A 24,301-nucleotide genomic window follows, 5' to 3' on the forward strand; every position below is an offset into this window, starting at 1 on the left:
TCCGACTAACAGGCCGATACAGTAAAGCCCGGCCACAGTTACCCCGTTTCTACCCCGCTGTGTACTCACAATTTGGCCGCGTAAGTCTAACCCGCGATTCACTATCCTTTTTTACCGATCCTTACCGCTTCTTGAACTCGACGCGTATCCCTTTCTGCCCGCGGCATGTATATGATATGTAAACGATTGGATTAGCTATTCCCTCCCATACAGTAACGTGCGCCCTGATTATCTCCTTTTTACCTATCTTGCCGCGTCTTTAACCTGCTAATTTACCGCCTACCCTGACCCTGGCGTTAGTGTGGTGAACTTAGCCGCCCAGTCCCAAACCAACCCAATCCACAGAAAAAAATGCTTCTCGCACTTAGCTGCCCAGTCCCAAACCAACCCAATCCAAACGTCAGGCAAGCCCCAGCAGAGAGAGATGAAATTTCACAGTCCCAAACCAACCCAACCCAATCGAAGCGTCAGGCAAGCCCCAGCAGAGAGAGACGAAATTTCACAGTCCCAAACCAACCCAATCCAAGCCCCAGCAGAGAGAGACGAAATTTCACAGTCCCAAACCAAACCAACTTAATCCAAGCCCCAGCAGAGAGAGACGAAATTTCACAGTCCCAAACCAAACCAACCCAATCCAAGCCCCAGCCCCCGCTCACCTGCCGTGGCCACGCAAGCCCCCAGCAGCAGCAGTAGAAGGGCGTCCATGGGTGCCGGTCTCCCATGCGAGGCGGGCGAAGATGAATACGCGCACGCCCGTACGTCCAATTTGGGCGCTCAAGGCAGCGAAGGTGCATGCGCACACGCCGTGACCTGGTGCGTGCGCGCATGCGCCTTCGCTGCCTTGAGCGCCCAAATTGGATGTACGGGCGTGCGCGTATTCATCTTCGCCGGCGGGGCTGTTGGAAGCCGCCTCGCATGGGAGACTGGCACCCATGGACGCCCTTCTACTGCTGCTGCTGGGGCTTGCGTGGCCGCGGCAGGTGAGCGGGAGCTGGGGGAAAGTTTCGTCTCTCTCTGCTGGGGCTTGGATTGGATTGGGTTGGTTTGGTTTGGGACTGTGAAATTTCGTCTCTCTCTACTGGGGCTTGGATTGGTTTGGTTTGGGACTGTGAAATTTCGTCTCTCTCTGCTGGGGCTTGGATTGGGTTGGTTTGGTTTGGGACTGTGAAATTTCGTCTCTCTCTGCTGGGGCTTGCCTGACGCTTCGATTGGGTTGGTTTGGTTTGGGACTGTGAAATTTTGTCTCTCTCTGCCGCACTCTTTCTACCGCGTCCTAACTATATCGGCCTGTAAGTTATCCGGCGTTGCCATTTTACACCCATTTCCCACTCTCTAGATATCTGGTTATCTACATAGCCAGATAAGTCACTTATCCGGCAATGAACATAGCTGGATATTCATCTGCCATCACTTTGCTACTTATCCAGCTAAGTAATGTTGAATATTAGATTTAGGATATCTTGAAGACTTCTGCAATGCATTTTGAAAATTAATGCATATAAAGCACCAGGAAGTGGTCAGCCAATTAAACTGCTCAACTGGCTGCCACACCCCCTACTTCTAATCTTTGTACATTAATGCCATGCACAGTGAAATGATAGATGGATCACTGTACTGTGGGCGTGGTGGAACTTTCTGCAATAGTACTTTTAGTTATTTGTTTTTTTAAATTCCCCTAACTTACCATATATCACATAAATTTGCTGGGGTTGGTACCCTTACTATATTTAAAAATTCTGATTACTCTCTGCATCAATGGCAGGGGATGGCAGGAAATTTGAATCAAAAAGTTACCAACAAGGGCCCTGAACTTGGTGATTGGTGAAACAGATAAATATGGGAAAATAAGTGTGGGAGCTTGCTGGGCAGACTAGATGGGCCGATTGGTCTTTTTCTGCCGTCATTTCTATGTTTCTATATTACCATGATAACTTGAAATATTCTAGGCACATATGCATTCAATGTAGGAACCACTGGACCCAACACATCTCAAAGTGAGAATAGGTTTAATTCTGCATGCATGTACAAACCTTGCTACTCCATTTTCCTACTTTCCAAGTGGCTGCTTGTAAACAACCCCTTTCAGCACATTTATGACTATATGGAGGCGTCGTCACTGGGCAGGTTCTATAGGACACAGTTCGAAGACCATTACTATATCGTTTCTGAGCAGAACTGAATTCCTTGCAATATGCTACCTTTTGGTAGTAACTGGCTTCACAGTCACCCAAACACTGAAAGAATAATCCAAACAGAGCCAACATTATTTAGGTGAAAGCAGAATTCCCAGAGAAAACTCATCTGAAAAAGTGTTATTTTGATTTTCCACTGAAGATTTAATGAAGAAGCAAAATAAGCTAATGAAAGTAGAAGATAAAATCTGCAGGGGTGGAAAAAAGCTTCTTCCTGTTTAATTATCTATAGAAATAAGAGTAAAAAATGGTTAATTGGGGGAGACTCAGGACTAAAATTAGAAAATATTTCTTCATGGAAAGGGTGGTGCATAGAACACCCTCCCAGTGGAGGTGGTAGAAACAAAAGCAGTAATAGAAATCAAGTCAGCATAAGCACAGAGGATCCTTAATTGTGAAGAAGTGAAGACATTGTAAATAGAAGCAATTTGAATCCTTATCTGCTGTTATAGATTGTTCCTATAAAACAATGTACTGTATGTTTTCAGTTGTCTGAAGGTCAGAAAAGGCATTTAAAAAATATCACATTTGGATAGTGTGGTATTCTTGTTCTTGATTTCTTGATAATTGAAAAGTACAAACATGTTGTAGTTGATAGGGATGTGAATCGTATTTCTGACGATTGAAAATATTGTACGATATTTTCAAAGTCGTCACAAATCGGGGGCTCCCCGAAACCGATAGGAAAACCCCACAAAATTGTTCTACTTAGAGTCTGGGTATTTGCCAGCTGTCCTATCATGTGATCTTCTCCCTAAACTAAGATTGCTTGATTTTTTATTGTTTATCAAATTAAAGCCCCAGACAATTTCATTATTGATCCTGATTACAGATTTAAATTTAAGGGGGTAGGGTATTTTATAAAAGCTGTAAACAAACAAATACAACAAAATATACAGTATTTGCTGAGTGTTTTAAATTGACATATTTATGTAGAAAATTTGAAAGTACCATGTCTCTGAGGAAACAGCTCAAATCTAAATGCTTCTTTAAATTAAGTTAAATATTTGTCATATACATATCATAGCACTAATCCATGGATCAAACACCACGTCTTAGTAGTTCTGGCCCGGCCAGCTCACAAATATTGGGGATAAAGTTAAACCATTATATACATCTGATAGTGTGACTGGGGCAGTATTAAAACGTTTTTACATAATTAAATGCATATTTACCAACATAAAAATGTGGTTTGAACATATCCCTCATCCCGTATGTAAATAAAAGTACGTGTGCTGTGAACCAACATATGTACTTTTACCCCCATTAAAAAGTAGGACAGTTTGATCGGCGGAAGAAAAGTATATTCAGTGATTGAATTTTCAAATCGCTGCATCTACTCTCCAGTGCATGCCTTGAACCTCGAAGGTAGAAAAGTACCTGCATTGTGCATGCAGATTTTTAAAGGGAACCTCTGCAGGGATTTTCCATTTGAAAATTTGCTTGCAGGCCCATAGGCTTTCAAAATTGCACTCTTTATTACTTATGGGGTGAATTTTTAAAACTACCTGGTGCGCACATGTTTTAAAATTGGTGGCAGCGCGCACATGGGTGGCATCGTTTTTGTAGGCATTTGCATGGCGACGCATTGGGGCCTTCCCCAGTTCCCTCCCAGTCTGCTCCAATTTATTAGCGGACAGGGAGGGAACTTTCCTACCCCCTACGCTAACCTCCCTTCCCCTTCCCCTTTCAATCTCCTCCCCACCCTCTAAAAAGCAATTTTAAATGTTTTTACCTTTTTTTTTTTTTTTTTTAAGTTACTTCAGGGCCCGACCTGATGTAACTTGCGCACACCGGCAGCCGGCCGGGTCGCAGCGCTCCGGGACAGTGAACAATGGCGCTGTCCCGGACCGCGCCCCTCCTCACCCAAAACACGCCCTCCACATGACCCCTTCCAAGAGGCCCAGCACTTGAGCGCATCCCGGCCTTTATGCGCGTGGCCGGGCCTGTTGAAAGATTTGCCCGGCGCACGTAAGGCCCGGCCACGTGCGTAAAGGCCGAGATTTACGCATGCATGGCATTTAAAATCTGCCCCTATATGTGGAGATCTGTTCTGCGACTCAAGAACACATGCCAATTCTAGTCCAACCATTTATTATTTGATACTGCATTACTCAGTTCAAATATCACCTTCAATATTTGTCTCCTTGCATTTTTTGGGGGGGGGAGGGAAGCAGTAGTTTCCTGCTTTTGTGAACTTCCAGCTCAATCAGCACTGGGACTGGGTATCAAGGCTGGGATCCAGCACTATAAGCCTTCAAAACACAACTATCCAGGAATTTTTTGGCCTATTTTATATGCCTTCCCAAGTCTTCTGGCTCAGTCATCGCAGTGACAGTCCTCAGCCGTGGGTCATGCACCAGGACTCCTTATCCTGCAATTATGGGTCAGAAATCCATCCACTGGATGTCGCCATTGTACAATGACTACTCCCTCTTCCCAGGGGCTGTGAAAGCTGCCTCTGTAGCATCCCCAGCCCAGGGAGCAGAAGACATCATCCAGACATCAAACCCTGTTTCTCTGCATGATAATGCATGCCCTGCCTCTGAGCCAGGGGCTGGCTCCAACGTTTGCATTTAATAGATATTACTCCTCACAGATTATTTCCCTCTGCTCTTTTATTCCCTAAACACAGTGTTTAGTTTTATTATTGTTAAAGAGATCTCACAATTCCATGTCAGAAGAGACAAGTTTAGCCAGTCTCAGTTTTGCACCATTTCATCATGGACCAATGGGCCTGCCTTTCTTAAGAAACTCTCTAGATGCAATGGGAGAAAAGACTAGAACTGGTTTACATTATGATGTAGACCTAGCTGGTCACCTCAATTGTTATTAAAGATCATAGAATTTGGCAACTGTCATTTCAGACTACCAAGTCCGAGATCACAGTAAAGCAGAAAACCACAGAAAGTCAGCTGAGGTCAGTTGGGAGCGTTACAGACTACAATTTAAAGTTTTGTTTTTTGTTGTTTTTTTTTTTTTTTTACTTACAACCCACTGGCTAAAACAACACTATCCAGGTTGACCTGTAGCCTGCAATCCCAATGAGAAAATCTAGATCAGCAAATTCACAGATTCAATAGCTTAGAAAACTGGAATGTATTGACCAATCCCCAGTTGTGTGCTGTTTTGATATCTTTTGTTGATTTTATGGTTTTGTTCTGTTTTTATACACAGGGTCACCAAATTAGATTAGGCAGTATTTCAACATAGATACACTCCACTGTTAGCTACACTGAAATGCTCCCCTGGGTCTCATGATACTCTTAGGGAAAAGTAAAAAGGGAAGATTACCAGTTCTGGAGGCTTTCTCTGAGAGTTGTGCTCCTGATTGCTCATTAAGGCCCAGCAGAGTGGTTACAAACTTCTTCCATTAGTGCAAGTCTTATATTTTCTCCCAGGGAGCAGACCACAAACAAATTACATAAATACAAAACTTTAAAAAATATTACACAGACTTGCAAGGGAACACCTCAGCACGAATGACTTGTGAGCAGGTTGTGTTAACGTTCTATTATAACCTGGAAGCATATTATTGTTGCAAAAGATAATGAATGTACCTTTGATGAATCTCCTGTAAATACAATATACCTCCTGCAGGAAACATTCCTGCACCGTTTTGTAGGAGACGGTTTTGTAGCAGGATCACAATAGGTTTCATTCACGTGCACCTTGTTGTTATCAACACACATCACTTTCCGTTGGCTTTCCCTTTTCCTGCATATACCTGAGCACTAAAATCAACAAAATCATATCATTAAAAACAGCATTGCATTGATAAACAAACCCTTAATGCCAATACAAAATTACAATTTGTAAAACAAGAAAATAATCAGAGAAGCGACCATTTATTTTCATCACGAAAATATATTTTATTTTTAAAGGGAAAGGTAAATGAATACAATAGGCATGGAAAAAATGAATGTGTTGAATTCTTGAACATCAGACAATATTGCCCCTGATTTCTATGAATGTTTCATTTGAAACCAGAATCAACTGAAGACTGGACATCATTGCTTATCGCTAGCAAGTCTATAGCTGAAGCAGTGAAAAACCCAGTTCAGTCCAAAGAACATGATATGCCACTAATACTCACTGACCTACTGTCTTTTAAGCAGTGACAATGTTATGTCGTGTAGAATAAGGTTGATTAAAACCAAAAGTTAAAGTAGGAAAAGTATTACTGGAGTACACAAAAAAAAAGAATAGTAGATTTACACATTATCCATGTACTTCTGAATATATAAAAGTAATTTAAATAGGGAGCAAAACTTCCAAGCTCTAAGTCACCAGGGGCAACTGGGCATTCATAGTCGGTGCCAGGACTTGGAGTAGGCACTGATACTTTTAAAGCACTGATACGCCTCTTGCCCCACTCCTGCCCCAGGGAAAGGAGGAAAAGAAGAAACCTGGCTCTTGGGGTGTGGCACTCAGCCTATCCCAGCAGATGCTAAAGAGAACCTACTCCTCTGCATGTTAGGAATGAACACCTTCAAATTCAGTAGCCAATACTATTACACTTACAGAGATTTGGACAGGTTTTCCTCAGATGGGCATAGATGTTCCCTGTTTATTGTAGAGGTTTAACCTAATGATGGTTCTTTCTAGAAGCAAAATGTTTGCTTTTTGTCCTGGAATGTGAATCAAATAACCGACTTTTCAAATTTACTGAGATAGCTGCTGCTTCTCTGTGATGCTTATCTTATAGATATCACGGTTACTGAAGCAAAACGCTTCTGCCAAACTTGGTTTAAGTAAGCTTCCCCAGTCGGGATGCCCCTGCGAGTGAACAATATTCTAACAGCGCGGCACCCCTAAGGAAGAATGCATAATTCAAAATGTTGCAGTGTCGGGCTTCTGTTTGAATTTTCAAATCCCTAATGGTGCAAACTCTGACAATTAAGATAAGTACCTAAATCTAGAAGATAGATATTTTAGATGAGCGCTTTTTTTTTTTTTAGCAAGTTACTGCAACTTGCGAGAACCACAGAAGAGTGATTTCTGTTGGAAGGTAAATGGTTACTGTGGACTGCAAATGAAATTTTCAATTGCAATACTGAAAAATTCAAAAAATGTAAAAGATTTCTCCACACAACTTAAATGACCAATGATAATAACCATGTGAGCACTATGAAGGACATAAGTCATAAGATCAATTTCAGCAATCCTAATGCCTTTATATGAAGGTCACTGAATTTATGGATGAGTACAGTTGTTGATAGGGGTGAGATCCTTTTTTTCTAGTATATCATTTTTTTTCACTCTCAAGGTTATTACTGTAGTATAGCCTTACAGCTTGAGACAGGAATGACTGGAATCCATGACTTGGCATGCTAAATAAATGATCATTTTTCTTAAATTAAGTGCAAGTAAATCTAGAAGCTTAAGTACAAGCTGTGGCAGCAGACACCAGCTCTCAACAGCATCATAACCTTTGGTAAGCTCAAGTCAGAATCAAAGGACAAATTATTTCAGGATCCTTACACAACAGGTTATGGTAGTATTATGGCATAAGGGAAAATGAAGTAAAATAAGACGATGGCTGGAGATGAGATGGTGAGAACAGAGCCATTTAAACATGGGCAGAATAAGTTATAGAAGGGGTAGCTGGAAGCTAGCATAATAAATGATAGAAAGAGGGGTGATAAAGGGGGAAGGATCAGGGAAGAGAGGATGATAAAAGAGAGAGGAATAAGGTAGGAGGTAGATAAGGGGATTCAGAGTGAGATGAAGGGGAAGAGAACCAAAAATAAAATGGGAGAGAAATGAGCAAAGACGGGGAGCAGAGGAAAGATAGAATAACTAGAATGATAAGAGACTGGAGCAGAAAACTGAGAAGGGCTAGAACAGATTGAGTAGAAGGGGGCATACATGTAGAAAGAAGGTGAGAAGCAGGCTACTAGAGAAAGGGATAGTTTTTAGACTGGTCATTAACTGCATATTTTAGGAATTACAGACTATTGTGAAGAACTGATAACACAGATGGCAGACTTAGCGCCAGGCTTTTGCATATCAAGCTAATTAGCAGGCCATTGAGGGATTAATATAAGCAAGACATTTCCAATATGTAGCATGTTTGTAACTATTCCCACATGTTGTCAGGAGAAACCCATAAATATATGTTACAACTGACACCAACAAAATTATGGTCACATTTTAAGTTCATTATTGTCAGTTCTGCAGCTTTAAGTGATTTGTGATTATTCCTGATTTAACATGCTAAAATTTCACATACTGTACATCATTTTCATAGGTCTGAAAATCAACTTACTTAGTTCATGTTTTATGGCCATTTTGTTATTTTTTTCTGAACGAGAAAGACTGTTGAATAGGTAGAATGCAGACAAACAGAACTTGTGAAGTGTTATGTGTGTATATATATATGTCTGTCTGTATGCATATTCATATAACTTGAGAGCAGCCTATGCATTTTACTGTAAACCAGGGATTTTCAAATTTGTCCTGGGGGACCCCAAGTCAGTCAGGTTTTCAGGATATTCCCAATGAGTATGCATGAGATAAACTTGCATGCATATGCTGAGAAGTATGCCTGAACACTGAAGACCAAAATGGAGAAATCCCCAGAACCCTCTGCGTGTCTTTGGCTTGCCTGGGCTGAATGGACTCTGTGTGACTTACAGAATGTCCCTGGATATCTGTGGAGGCAAGCTGGCACCAGACAAGTGATGTCTATTCATAGAGTCACAAAGAAGAAACCACAGGGGAGCTTCAGGCACTATTCTCAGGAGTTTGTAATCCACACAGTTACAGACGTGTTGATTGTCTTGACCAGCAAGAGTTTACCAGAACAAAGAAAGTCATGGGAAATGGGCTACACATCCTGGGAAGCCAATCAGGATAGTTAGCGATGATTTAATCATGCAGTTGACATCACAACTTATGTAAATGATCCTTTGGGCAGTCATGCAAGTCTCTGGAACCTTCTACCCTGTATTTGAATGTAATCTATAAAACAAGGATCATTTTCTGTATACGGGGAGATGCTAGACAGTTCGAAAGCATCTCCCGAGAACACTCATATTGACTAATAAATATCCATTATACTTTTACTGAGTTTCAGTGTTCTTGTGTCCCTGGCCATAAGCATAGAGTAAGCTTAACAATGCAGGCTATTTGCCTCCCAAAGCTAGATTTAAAATAAGGGCATCCCCTCAATAATAGGAATATGTAGATAGATCACCCCCCCCCCAATCACCTTTGCCCAGAAACTCCCCTCTCCTGGTGTCCCCCCTTACCTCACTACTTGTCCTAAAGAGCGGCAACAGCCATTCAGCAACAACTCCAGCAAGAAAATTCAGCATAGGGCCTGAGAGTCCTCTCACACTGCCATGCAGAGCAGTTCCTCACCCCCTCACATATGAGCTTCCTATTACCATGGAAACCAACACAGGGTCTGTCACTGTGTGTCAGCTTGCAGGTCCCATGCTGAATATTCCTGCTAGAGTTATTGCAGTGTGGTCAGTACTACAGCAGCAGGCCTGGATGGAACCGTGTTGATCTCCAGCCCCCCTATGAAAATTTGATGTCTGAGGCAATTGCCTACATTGGCCTATGACTAATTTCAGGCTTATCTACTCCCCCAACCTAACCATGGCCAGTGGAATACCATTTTTTCCCATGTCTGTGGAAGCAGATGCTTACTTTTACCCAAAAAGAGGAGGTTGATTTTCAGCCAGGCCAGTTTTAAAGGTTGCACACTGATAATTGTCCTCATATTATCCTTTAAGACTTTCATAAAATATAATATAAAGTAATTGACAAGCTTTGAATATCCTTGCTTCTCTGACCTAAAACTTGCATTCTTTTCATATTCTGACATGCTTAGTTTGGTTTATGAACAAAATGCATTATGTTTATCAGTTAAATAGCAGACAAACAATAGGAAAACCTCCTTCATATATTAAATATAACTGCATCTCTGCCCATCCAACACTTACATCCTGCCAGTCATCTGCAAGCCACTGATATTGTATACAGTCAGGCATCCAACAGTACTGTTTATCATCTGGGCGAATAACAAGATTGCACATTTCCTCAGGTACTCGACCTTGGCCTCTGAGCCTACAGAAGACATTCCTTTGTTGAATTCCAACACCACAGGTGACTGAACACTATAAAGTAAAATAAAACCGCATTTCTGTTAGAGCAGCATCACTGTGTGCTTCTGTGTCTTAGTCCACCAAGTTTTTGAAATTAAATGTGATGCCATTACAGTAATACACACTGAGTCACATCAACAATTATTAAGCACAAAGAGCAAATGAAGTAAATTCACCATTGGGCTAACAATGAAAAGGTGTGTGCTAAATCAAACATTCTACACAGCAGCTGTATATATTGTACACTGTATATATTGTATACATGTATATAATTAACTTCTTCTATCTCTCTTTATTTCCTCCACCCCAGTTCAATAGCCCTTGTTAATTGTAACTGCATCTCTTCATCACATTTATTTATGTTCATTGTTGTATTCATTGCACCCCTGTTTTTATGTAAACCGACATGATGTGAACGCTTCATGAATGCCGGTATAAAAAAACCTTAAATAAATAAAAAATAAATAAATAAATAGTCCATCATCAGTGCAATTCAATAAAGTACAATTGAAAATAATTCAGCAATGTACAATAGAGATGTGCATTTGTTTGCAATCAATCAATAAATAAATAAATAAGTTAGTAAAATGCAATTTAGGACTCCATTTTTTTTTCATTCACAGACCCCCAAAACAAATGAAGGGTGCCTACAAATTTAAACAACATTCTTTGTCTCATTCATCTATGTTTCCCATTCAAGTCTATGGCTGTAATGAACAAACAACAAATAAAAGGTCCAAGTGCTAACTATAGCAATCTCTTGCTGTGTTTTATCATAGCCTCCTAGGAGCTGAGGAGGGACAAGCTGGCAGGGAAACTGGATAGGGACAAATCATGGTGACGCATCTTTTTAACTAGCCTATAGCTGCCATCTGGATCAAGTGATGCTGATGTCCTCCCATTGAAAGATCTGAGCATTTGCAAAAAAAAATCTATATTTGCTCTCAAGCAGTTTGCAGAGAAGGATCTCTTTTCAGAAGCTCTCTCAGAGTTTAAAAAGACCTTTTGAAAGTAGGCTTTGGCACTGGTAACAATTTTTTTTCTGATATTTTCTGCTGCAATCAGTAGTCTTTCACTCATTGTGACAGAAACAGACAGAAGGTGGCACTGCTTTCTGTATTCACTGGGGGTAGAGTAGGAGTAGAGTAGAGATTGAAGTAGTACCAGTGATTTTTTTTTGTCTGTCTGTTAGGGATGTGAATCATTTTTCTGAAGGATGAAAATATCGTACAATATTTTCTCATCCGTCAGGAATCGGGGGGGTCCCTGAAAGCGATAGGAAAACCCCACGAAATTTTCATGGGGTTCTCTTATCGTTTTTGGGGGGGGGCAGGAAGAAAGGGCACACAAAAACAACCCCCAAACCCACTCGACCCTTTAAATCTCATTATTTAGAATCCCCCACCCTCCAGAACCCCCAAAAATCTTTCTAAAGTACCTGGTGGTCCAGCGGGGTTCCCGGGAGTGATCTCCCGCTCTCGGGCCATCAGCTGCCACTAATCAAAATGGCGCTGATGGCCCTTGGCCCTTACCATGTGACAGGGGCTATCGGTGCCATTGGCAATCCATTGCTCCTACCATGTGACAGGAGCTGGCCAATGGCACCGATAGCCCCTGTCACATGGTAAGGGCAAAGGGCCATTGGCACCATTTTGTTTACTGGCAGCCGACGGCCCAAGAGTGGGAGATCACTCCTGGGACTCCTGCTGGACCACCAGGTACTTTAGAAAAGTTTTTTGGGGGGTCGGGAGGGTGGGGGATTCTAAATAATTAAATTTAAAGGGTCGGGGTGGGTTTGTTTTTTTCGGCTCGGGACAGCCGAAATAAAAACGGTCAGAACCGCGGGAACAAAGATTTCCCACGGTTCTAGTACAAACACGATTCCGGAAATGATTCACATCCCTACTGTCTGATACAATAGTGCAGGGAGCTTATCTGAAGAGAAGAAGATTATTGTAAGCCTCCTTTGTTATATTAAGAAAAGTGTTTTTGTGTATGCAAAAGGAATCGGTCAACAGTGCACACACATGCATTGTATATGTGTCTGTGTGTGAGAGATGGACATGTTTGCACACATCAGAGTGGTACTATGAGTGGTAATACAGTATTAATACATTGTTTTTGTTATATTTAAACCGCAGTACAACTTCAAATTCCCTTATGGTACCGCGAGGAAAGGGCAGAGGAGGGGAATGATAGCGGCAAAGGATTTGCTGTACAGCAAGCTCAGCCTAGTGTTGCGCCCTGTGCACAGGAGGTGGACCCTAGAGCCAAGGTGGAGTTGATGCTACCCGCAGGGCAAACCCTATGGGTCCCCACCATCGGTAGGCGGAGCTGCCTCACTGATGGAGGCCGGCTGGAGCTTCGCCAATACCAGCCCTCGTTCCCCACAGGTTGAGCCCTTGGGTACCGGCTGGAGTTAGGTGGGCCTCTGTCCGAGGTTTTCTGATGGACGAGGAGGAGGTCAGCCAGGGACCAGCAGTGGTACGAGTAGCAAGTCTGATCTGGATGAGGCAGAGTCCCAGAGACCCAGACACCAATTGGAACAAGATGCAGACAGGGGGCGCCCGAGTAAGAATAGGCTGAAACCTGAGAAGCCAAGTCCAGAATGAGTATAGGTTTTAGGGTGTATTTATTACATGTTGTTTAGATGAATGAATGAGAGGGTGAATGGTAATTTAGGGTGTGTTATGTATGTTTTTTTAATGAATATTGTATTAAAGTATTTAAATACATTTAATGTGGAAATACGGGTATATTGTGTATAATTCTATATTATAGGATACCTGTAGTGAACCCAGTGCAGGGAGATATATATTTGACCAGAATGAGAATAGCACAAAATGCAGGAGAGCCATTCAAGGCTGGCATTATTTATTTATTTATTATTTATTTATTAAAGTTTTTTTATATACCGACATTCATCAATGATATCACATCGGTTCACAGTGTAACGCAAAACAGGCGCCTGGGGTGGTGCTTTACATCGAACAAATATAACATAGAACAAAAATAACATGTTAACAAGAAAGTAATTGAGGGGGGGAGATATAAAGGGGAGTATAGCGTTAAATTATTATAAGCAAGATTTGCAAGTATATACAATAGTGCAGGTGCATGGAAAGGGGAAGCAGAAGCACAACAGCTAAAACCAGCAATGCACTCCTCTATGGTTACTGCTTCTCAGGCAAGTGTGCTAGAGAGTAATTATTGTCTAGATAGGATCTTTTAAGAAGTGTATATTTCATGAATAAATGTGGGAAATTGAACATTGATAAAATTGAGAAAGTTTTTGAGTTCTCTTATTGGTGATGTAACTTCTCAGGCAATTGAGGCAGTATTTTCAACAACTGAATCTGAGGAAGAAGTTTGTCTAGGATTCCTTGAATAAGATATTGAAGAAAATTTGGGAGATTTAGTCAGGAGCACCTTAGCCTCAAGTGAGGATATGGTGAAGATAGATGATACTGACAGCGTTGACAGCAACCCCCAGGAAGAGCCAGCCATGCAGGTAGAAAATGTTATTGATGCCCCTGGCCTTGTTCCTCATTGTCCAGCCACAGCCTCAACTCTGGTGGTAGCATCAGCCCCCCAAGGATAGCAAAGAGCTCATACAAGACATCCCTCATAAAGATCCCTCATACAAGACGCCAGCCTCATAAACCAACTCACATCCATTGGAATTGCAGGTACTGCTCTAACATGGCTCAAAACTTTCCTCAACAACAGAGGCTACAAAGTGAAAATCCACAACAAAGAATCCTCACGTCATGACGCCCCTATAGGAGTCCCACAGGGATCCTCCCTATCACCCACCCTGTTCAATATATACCTACTCCCGTTGTGCCAGCTTCTAACGGAACTTAAACTCAAACACCTTATCTATGCTGATGATGTTCAGATAGTGATTCCTCTTAAAGAATCCCTCATCAAAACCCTCGAATATTGGGAATCTTGCAGATCAAAAATTAACGACCTACTCTCCAGCCTGAATCTCATTCTAAACGCCTCCAAAACCGAACTAATACTTATTGCTCCAGAAAACAACTACTACAGCCACATAAACATCCCTCTATCTTCTCAAGTCAGAGACCTAGGAGCCATAATTGACAATAAAATGAACCTGAAAGCTTTTGTAAACCGCACCACTAAGGACTGCTTCCACAAACTTCAAGTGTTGAAAAGGATAAAACCGCTATTCCGTTTTCAGGACTTTAGAACTATACTACAAGCAATAATCTTCGCTAAATTAGATTACTGCAACGCCATCCTTCTGGGCCTTCCATCTTCATACACCAAACCCCTACAGATGGTACAAAACACGGCTGCAAGAATTCTCACAAACTCCAAAAGAAGAGACCACATTTCACCCATCTTAAAAAATCTTCACTGGCTCCCAATTCACTTCAGAATCATCTACAAGTCCATCACCATCATTTACAAGTCCATCCATCACCTTACATCTCTAGACCTTCAATATCCGTTTAGCCTACATGTCTCTCATGGACCAATCAGAGAAGCCTACAGAGAATCCCTCCAGGTACCTAACACAAAATCTACCCGGCATACAACTTTTAGAGACCGGGCTTTCTCGACTGCCGGTCCCTCACTCTGGAACTCCATCCCTACAAATCTGCGCCAAGAACCTTGCCTACCAACGTTCCGAAAAAGATTGAAGACTTGGTTATTTAAATAAGCCTTCCCAGACAACCCATAACCACCTCCATTCCCTCCCAAACAATGTAGCCACTTGGCACTGTAAATAAGAACATAAGAAAATGCCATACTGGGTCAGACCAAGGGTCCATCAAGCCCAGCATCCTGTTTCCAACAGTGGCCAATCCAGTAACCCTATACTGCTCTTTTCTCCTTCTCCCAGTTCTATTACCTTGTTTCATTGTAACTGCAACTCTGATGCACCAGTTATAGTTTTATTATTACATGCACCCCTTGTTCTAATGTAAACCGGCATGATGTGATCTGCTCATGAATGCCGGTATATAAAAAACCTAAATAAATAAATAAATCCCTGGTCTGGAATCACTTAAATGTGATGAAGGACACATATTTTACTCAGTATGGCCATAAGTCAAGGGAATATACCAGGGCATCTGACAAATGTTGGTATGCAGCATCAATTGTAGAAGCTGCACCCACTAGAATTGGCATCAGAGAAGGTTGTAAGCATTAGCCACTCAAAAAAAAAGTCAGAGGAAAGAGGCTGAAAAAGAGAAGACCTTTCCTCAAGCTGATCCCAACGTTTCCTTCCACCAGTCAGGTGGCAGGCCAGCAGCTCCCTGCCATGCATCTGCTGTGACAACCTAACATAGAGGACGGGGTGATTTTCTGTATTACTATCCCAGGGCAAGAGGCAGGTAGCATTGAAAGTAGTAACAAGGTGCACTGAAGAAATGAATGCCCTGGATGATCATCCCATGCAGAAAGTGGACAATGTGGGCTTTAAGAATCTACTGCATGTATTATCCCCTAATTACAAAGTTCCCTCTAGGAGTAAATTTAGTAAGCAGGTTACCTCCACCTTGTACAATCAGTGCCGTAGACACATATAGGCACAGATATCTCAGGCTGAGAGGTGTAGCATGCATTTCACCAGTAATATTTTGACCAGTGTGAGTGCTACACATGCTTGCCTCTCAAGATGGCACAATACTGAGACCTGGCCCAGGCAGGGGCAGACAGCAACTCTAGTGAGGACAGAGGATCAGGGTACAGTGGGTTATGCTGCATACTTCAGTTGATGGATATCCCTCATACCTTGTGCAAATTCTATCAGCAAAATATGCTGGAGGGCTGGCAGCTAGATCAGAGTAGCAGGAGTCTTCATGCAGGCTCCTTTCTGACAGACAGTACTGAAAATATAAGGGCAATGGCTAATGGGGGCTTTCAGAGCACCCATTGCTTTGCACACTTGCTGCACCTGGCAGTAAGGGATGCCTTGGGACTGGGACTCAAGGGCCATGGGAAGCCAGTCCTGAAGGTCCTGATAGAGAGGTGCAGGAGCAAGTAAGGCTGAAACTTCTGATACAAAAAAAATATACATATGCTTGCCACACTTTGTGATCCATGGGTGAAAGGGAGTCACCCTCCAGTCCTAGACTATCACATACATGAAGGATATACTGGCAGCTAGGGTGCATGAACAGGAATGCCAGAGGCAGAAGCACAGTGGGGATGTAATACGAAAAGAATGACCATCCCAAAGAGTAGTGCAGGCAACACCCTGTCAACTATCATTTCCTCTCTCAGCTCAATTCACCAAAGCCATGTTGCTCCCACAGAACCATCTCTTCTGACACAGACCATAGCTTAAGCAGCTGGCAAGAGAGACCCTCAACCCTTCCCCAGTAAGACAGACCACAACATAAATTTCTATGGCATGCTATCTAACAGATCCCATCAAGAGCATGGACACAAATGTGTTGGCATATTGAGCACACAAGTCCATGGTCTGGACTTGTGTGCTCAATATGCCCATGAACCAGTGTGCCTAGTGAAAGTACCTTCTTAATGACAGGGGACATCATGAGCCCTCATTATTCAAGACTAGTGCCAGAGTTGATAGAAAAAGTAGGTCTTTTTGAAAACTGATCTGCCTTTGCTGGGCTTTCCAGAAGTTAAATGCAAGTGGAAGATGAAAAAAAAAAAAAGCACTTCTGAAGTCTTGCTACTACTCTGCCTAGCTGCCATGCCACTGATGTACCAACCTCAGTGTCTTGCCTCTACTATATCTGGCAATACTCTTAGTTGGAGCGGACTGGGAGGGAACTGGGGAAGGCCCCGATGTGTTACCGCATGTACTTGCAGATCTCTATCCCCCCTTGTGTGCGCTGACCTGCGTGCATGTTATAAAATTGCGCATCCATGTGGGCGCGCTGGAACTTTTGAAAATCTACCCCTAAATGTCTTGTCTTATTTCACTTTTATAGAAGAGGTTAAAATTATTGAAGTAACACAAATGTCATAATACAAAAAGGACTTAAAGAAAATATTCTGGACAATTAAACATCTAAATTCACAATAGCCATAAACAATACATGAAAGGTTGGTAAATCTACTGGGAAGCTGAAGAACTGTGTTATCTATGAAAGATAATTCAGTATGTGGTTCTGAAGATTCACATGGTAAACAACCATAAATGGCCAGCTACTGTTTGAAGTTATGTTGTGACATGCTCTAATGATGTAATGAAAGATAAAATGGTATTTTAGGCTAGGTCTGAAACATTAGAAACCTGTGCTATTCCCAGAAAATACATTCACTTTCACAAGGGTTTTCTGTAAGAGGCAGGCAATAACGAAAACTCCCTTGTTTGAGCAGCAGCAGACATAAATTTATGGGGTGCATTTATAAGTTAATATATGTCATTTTCAAGAGAAGCCGTATAATAATAGATCTGAATGATGGAAACTCTAACCAACCTATATATAGAAAGGCACTGACATGTACAGACCTGAAATTTTTAAGGGGCTCATTTAAAATAACCATGGTAATTTTGTTAGCGCTGGTGGTGGATAGCGCCATGCTGCAATGCCTTGGTTAATTAAGCGTTGAAGGTATTCATTATTCAGCATTAAATTAATGAAGCCTGATGATATTCAAGTCCTGGGGGTAAAATTTAGCATTCACTGAGGATCTATAAATCGCATGGGCTCAGTCAAGAAATGATCCAGCAAAACCTTTTAAATCCCAAGAGGTGCACTTAGCTAACATGCCTTACACTACTGATGGCAAAAGAGCAGAGCTAGCATGCATAGTAACATAGTAATGCTGGCAGAAAAAAGACCAAATGGTGCATCCAGCCTGCCCAGCAATTTTCCTATGGTAGTAACTGCTGCTCTGTGCAGTTTACCCCCCATGTTTCTGTTAAGGGAAGTAAGTGCCGCTCCATGCAGGTTACCCCCAAGCCTTATGTTAAGGATTGTAATATTTACAATCATAGCCAAACAACTGTCAAAAACATAAAATTACTGCTAGCAACATTTTTATGGGGTGAGCAGCCTCCTTGATAATTCAGACAATGCTGCTTGAATATACTTTGCTTTTGGACTAGGCCATAGAAGCGGTCCTGGTTTTTTTCCCCAATGTCTACATATCAGTGCCCAAAATATTATGTCGGGGCTCAGCACTGTCAGCCTCTGAAACCAAAATATTTGTATTAACATTTATATATAGTTTTGGCAGTGCCCCTAAATAGTGTCCAAATATTTAACAGAGTTATTTGCACAATATAATTTACCTTTTGGCAATATATATATTTGACTCATCCCTCATCTCTCAAACATGCCACAAAATAATGAAATCCACTCACATTTGTTTTAAAATTATGTTACACATTCACACAATGAAAGATCCAAAAGGGGCAAAAGAATACCTTTAGCAAACAGAACCCTCAGAAAACTCTGAAGCCTGTATGGATTTAAACAAGCCCTGATTTTGTCATAGGCAATGCAGGCAGTTGCTTCTGGTGCCAAAATTTCACAGGCACTGTGCCAGCAGCCTCAGTGACTTCAGCTTCAGCGCTTGGCCCCATCCCGCTCCTGCTCTGGTGCTGAAGCCCTTGATGACACATGCGCAGTATGTAATGTCACACTGCTCAGCGTCCGGCCCCCTCCCACTCACTCCTACTCCCGAACCGAAGTCCAGGAAGTCCAGGGAGTCACCATAAATAGACGCCTCTTTTCTTTATTCCAGTGCCTGAACCAATGGATCTGTCGGTGCAGTGAGGTGGTGCAAACGTGCAGCAGCGCCAGTGTCATAAGGAGGGGACTATAGAATATGGCATTAGGCTAGAAAAGGCGCAGCCGTTAGCTGGTGGTGTTTAAAGATGGATTCTGAACTAATAAGTAAGGAAGTTAAGCTGGGCAGGAGAAGGGTAGAAAGAGAGAGAGGGTGAGTGAGTGAGAGTGATATTGGAAGGATGTGATACTTGGGTAGCCTGGGAGAAAGTGAGAAAGAAAATAGAATAGATGCTGGTCACAGGGAGAGGGAGAGTACATAGGAACATGCCATACCTGGTCAGACCAAGGGTCCATCAAGCCCAGCATCCTGTTTCCAACAGTGGCCAATCCAGGCCAAAATAACCTGGCAAGTACCCAAAAACTAAGTCTATTCCATGTTACTGTTGCTAGTAATAGCAGTGGTGAGAGGGAGGAGTGCTAGCTGAATGTTGTATTAAATATGTGGAGGAAGGAAGAAAGGGGTGCTGGTCGCATGGTGTTTTGGTTTTGGGGGGGCTCCATTCTCTCCCCCCACATTAACACCACGCGGCTAGCACCCCTTTCTCTCTCCCTCCAGAAAAAGTGGTACTGGCTTCATGCTGTATTAATGTGTGGGGGAGGGAGGGAGAAAGAGGTGTGTTTAAATGTGTGAGGGGAGAGGAAGAATGGAGTGCTGGCCTCATGATGTTTTAATGTGTGCATGGGGGGAGGCGGGGAAGGTAGAAAGCAGTGCTGGCCATATGAATACCTTTAGGGACCACTGTAATAAGGCACGCTGATGTTAACACTGGTTTGTACTCCTATTTCAGTGAGCATTTTTCCTTGTAAGTTTATCCTAGTACTTAACAGGGTTTTTTATACAGAAAAATACCCAGTAAATCAGGAGTAAAAACCAGCACTAGAATTAGTGCTGATGCATGAAAAGCCATTGTTAATGAAGATATTACCTGTTTCCCAGCAATGTTGATATATCCGCTGTACAAAGTTAGGTAATATATACATGTACAGAAATGCGCTAAAGGGCATAGCTTTAGAGATATTTTCATAATGCTGGAAATATAACTCCTAGGTCTGATGTGACAAACTCAGTTTCTAGTGGCCATGTTTTTCTGTTGCTGTGCCCATGTGGACGTGTCTAGCTGCTTCTACCACACTGGGCACAGCAATGGAATAAGACTGGCCATCAGAAATGAGAGTTTACGCCAACTCAGACCCAGGAGTTAAATTTCCAATATAACCTCTCTGGGGTAGGCCCCTGCAGCTGAACTGTATGGCACTGCTGTACATCCCAACTTTGGGGTTCTGTTCAGCTGTAGGGACCTGCCCCAGAGAACTTATGCTTTGATTTTATTTTCCACGCCTTACCACCATGGTTTTGTATGCAAGACTGAGTCTAATTCAGGATGCACAATGCCAATCTTGCATGCAAAGCCATTTGGTCACACGTTCAACTTCTAGCACCTATGTCTGTTTTCAAAGCACTTTTTCACAGTCTTGGTGCTAGTCTCAGACACACTTCAAACAAATCTTTCAAGGTGGGAGCAATTCTCCAAATCCTCAGTTTTATCTGGAAGGTCACGTTGTATCGTCTCTAGCACAACGCAAACAGATTTTTTGGGGTGGGAGCAATTCTCCAAATCAGTTTTATCTAAAAGCTCAGCATTTATCTTCTGAAGCACCTGATAATTTTCTTGCAATTGCATCATATAATATGTTTGGTCTTTTAACATTTGTCCCATATCATCCACTCTTTTACCAGTTTCTGTGATATCTCCCTTCAGCTCTATCACAGCTTCTAAGATATCAGACATCATAACCTGGTACAGTTAGGGTGCTTTGTAAAGGTTTTCCTATAAAGATGTCATTACTGCACTGTGAAAATCACACTGATCAGGTCTGTAAAAACTAATTCAAGGTTGCTGACAGGATAGAATATGCTGAAATACCAAAATGTAGGCCAAAAATCAAAAAGTATGTCGCGTTCAGCCTTAAGTTTCATTCCTGCCTTCAGGACTTAATGTATAAGAAATCACATGATTTACAAGAATTCCAGCTTCATTAATATATATGAGATAAAATTAAAATACTACCCTATTAAGAGAATGTTGTGTTTATGTCAACCAATTTGTAAAATGTTATGCAAACAGGAAAATTAGCTCATTGTTGGGTAAATTGCATTTAATAGTAGTGTGTAAATAATGCTCTCTGAGACTGCTTTTGTATTATCTTGCTGGCATTCTTGCACTCTCCTAGAATATTCCATACTTTATCTAAGTAAGATCTTTCTTTACCTGCTGGTATGAAGTGTTTATTTTGGTTAACACCTCAGCAGAACTGAGCCTCATATAATGCCTGCAGGAATAGCAGATCTTTAGTTCTGCAGTGTGATTGGCACTGCTTATTGAATAAGCCCACTAGGTCCACACTGGCAGCTGGCGAAGAAGCCCTATGGTGGGACTGGCTGGAGCTTTGCCTATGCTGGTTGCCTTTTCCATAGATTGAGTCATTGGGTTCTGGCAGCCAGCAAGTCTTAGGTGGGTCCCTACTATAGGACAGTCCAGAGATGAGAGTCTAAGGGCAGGCAGCAGACAACAGGTACGGACAATGAGCTAGAAGTCAGGCTCTGGCTTAGATACTGATCTTCCTTGATCACTGCCTGGACCTGACCACTTGCTTTGAACCTGATCCTGCTTTGTCTGGTGCCTGCGCCGACCTCTGGCCTGGATACCATCTCCTGTCTGTTGCCTGACCTGACCACTTTACTTTCCATTGCCTTAGGTACAAACTTACGTCTAGATTTCATAAGCCGTGGCAAAGTGATAACACATAATAAACACCATTTAATATGCATATTGTGGCAATATCACAATTTTTTTTAATTCAACTCCTATGGAAATTACCTGCTTTGCATGCATATAATTAACTAATGCATGCAAAGCAGTTAAATATTAGTCAATTTAATGCAAATAAAATAATATGGCTGACAGAAACTAACACCTCCATGAACTTGATAAAACCTATCATCTAATGTCTAGAGAAACTCCTGCCCACCCACTCCTGTTGCATCTAGAGGCGGCGCCGACCCTAATAGTGAAAAATAAAATACAATAGAACTCAAATGGTGATGCAATGTCCCCCTTTCCAAACCCCTCCTTTTTTAAGAACCCCCTGCCCTAAGCAAAGACCTCTTTTAGGTAGGAGGATATCCCCCATCCACCCAACCTTCTCTCCCTTGGACTTACCTTCCAAAAAATAAGGCCCTGATGTTCTAGGGTGGCTTTCCCCTAGATATTCACTCCAATTTATTACATATGAAACATAAGAAATGTCATACTGGCTCAAACCAAAGGTCTATCAAGCTCATAAACCTGTCTCAGATAACAGCTAATCCAGGTCACAAGTACTCAGCAGGATTCCAAAGAATAGATCCAGTCCTTCCTGCTGATAACCAGGAATAAGCAGTGGCTTCCCAAGTCTACCTGATCAATAATTGATAATGAATTTTTGCAACATAATAAAGAATTCTCACGTACATAATTATGGATTTTTCCTCCACAAACTTGTATAAACCCTTTTTAAACCGAGCTACACTAACTGCTTTCACTATATCCTTTAGCAACAAATTTCTCTGATTTGTTTTAAATGTGCTACCTAAGAACATAAGAAGTTGCCATACTGGGTCAGACCAAGGATCCACCAAGCCTAGCATCCTGTTTCCAACAATGCCAATCCAGATTACAAGTACCTGGCAAGTACCCAAACATTAAATATATCCCATGCTGCTGATGCCAGTAATAGCAGTGGCTATTCCCTAAATCAGCTTGATTACTAGCAGTTTATGGACTTCTCCTCCAGAAACGTATCCAATCCTTTCTTAAATCCAGCTACACTAACTGCCCTAACCACATCCTCCGGCAACGAATTCTAGAGCTCAATTGTGCATTGGGTGAAAAAGAATTTTTTAAAATTAGCTTCATGGTGTGTCCTCTACTTCTAGTTCTTTTTGAAAGGGTAAATAACAGTTTCCTGTTTATCTGTTCTACCTCATTCGAGATTTTATAGATCTCTATCCTCTGTCCTCTTCTCTTTGCCATGCTAAAGAGCCCTAACCTGTTTAGCTTTTCCTCATAGGGGAGCCATTCCATACCCTGTTATGCGCCCCGTCCGCACCCGGCCTGCCAACGGGCCTGCTCACCTCGCTAGCTCCGCTGCAGGTCACGGGTCGGCCTCCCCAGTGGCAGCTGCGAACTCCTCCAGGCCATGGCATACTGGCTAAGGTGAAGAGACTCTGATCCTTCCATAGAGTCAATAAGAGACTTTGATCCTAAGGTGGGTTCAATCCCCCACACCAGCACTTCCAAGAATTGATTCCAAGCTCATAGGTTCAAGCTCCCACTTCAAGAATTCCAAGAACATCTATGCCAACTGGAACATCACTGTCCTGTTCAGTTGCTCGCCCCAGACCTCACTCCTGACCTCACCGGACAGAATGGTACAACTCTCCTGAGTTGTACCGTTCTGTCCGGTATTCCAAGTTCATGGTGGCTGGAGATCCATGGCCCAGCTGGATTACCATCAAGCACAGCTTTGGGTCGGCACTATAAGTGTACTAGTTTGCTGCCTTGTTCCAGCATCCTTCTGTTCCAATGTCTGTCTGTCCTGTCTCCCCTTGGACTGACTCTCTTGTACTGACTTCTGCCTGTTCCTTGACCATTCTGCTTGCTGCCTGGATCTTGACCTCTACCTGCCTTATGACCTCATCTGACCTCTGGACCGTGACCCCTGCATCGTTGACTGATCCTCAAATTCTGACCCTGGCTGCCATTGACCACATCTCCTGATTCTGGCTTTGTCCCTTGCCTTGTCATTGCCTACGCTGTACTAGCCTTCCTTGCTCCTCCTGGCCTAGAGTCCGACTGTGCTCCCTTGCTGCCCTAGGAAAGGACATGGGCATGCCTCTCTACTACCTCTCTGGGAGACCCTGCGAGGCCCACCTAAGTCCAAGTGGCCCGGGTCCCTACGGGCTCCACCCGAGGAGGGGGGGGGGACTGCGGGCTTCCAGTGGTGAAGTTCATTTTAGCCTCTGTCTCCTCCAGTGCTTCGCCCCCTGGGGGCCGGTGCTTCCTGGTCCCTACCAGGGAGCCGTTCTCCACTGCTCCAGGACAAGGATCCACCTCCAACACAACATCCCCTTTGTCATTTTGGTCACCCTTCTGCTATATCTTTTTTGAGATGGGATGATCAGAAGTAC

At 42.5% G+C, this 24,301-nt stretch overlaps 1 protein-coding gene across 1 annotated transcript in view; it reads right to left on the bottom strand.

The window, feature by feature from the left end:
* The window catches only part of ADAMTS20 (ADAM metallopeptidase with thrombospondin type 1 motif 20), a gene marked incomplete at its 5' end in the record, with an annotated part of 339,654 nt that overhangs the window by 24,593 nt on the left and 290,760 nt on the right, over window positions 1–24,301 (bottom strand). Inside the window, 3 exon segments of the mRNA XM_029617296.1 lie at window positions 2,031–2,234; window positions 5,753–5,926; window positions 10,151–10,324. Coding sequence (XP_029473156.1) covers window positions 2,031–2,234; window positions 5,753–5,926; window positions 10,151–10,324 — 552 coding nt within the window.

This window comes from Rhinatrema bivittatum, chromosome 9 (assembly GCF_901001135.1).
Source record: "Rhinatrema bivittatum chromosome 9, aRhiBiv1.1, whole genome shotgun sequence".
Lineage (NCBI taxonomy): Eukaryota > Metazoa > Chordata > Amphibia > Gymnophiona > Rhinatrematidae > Rhinatrema > Rhinatrema bivittatum.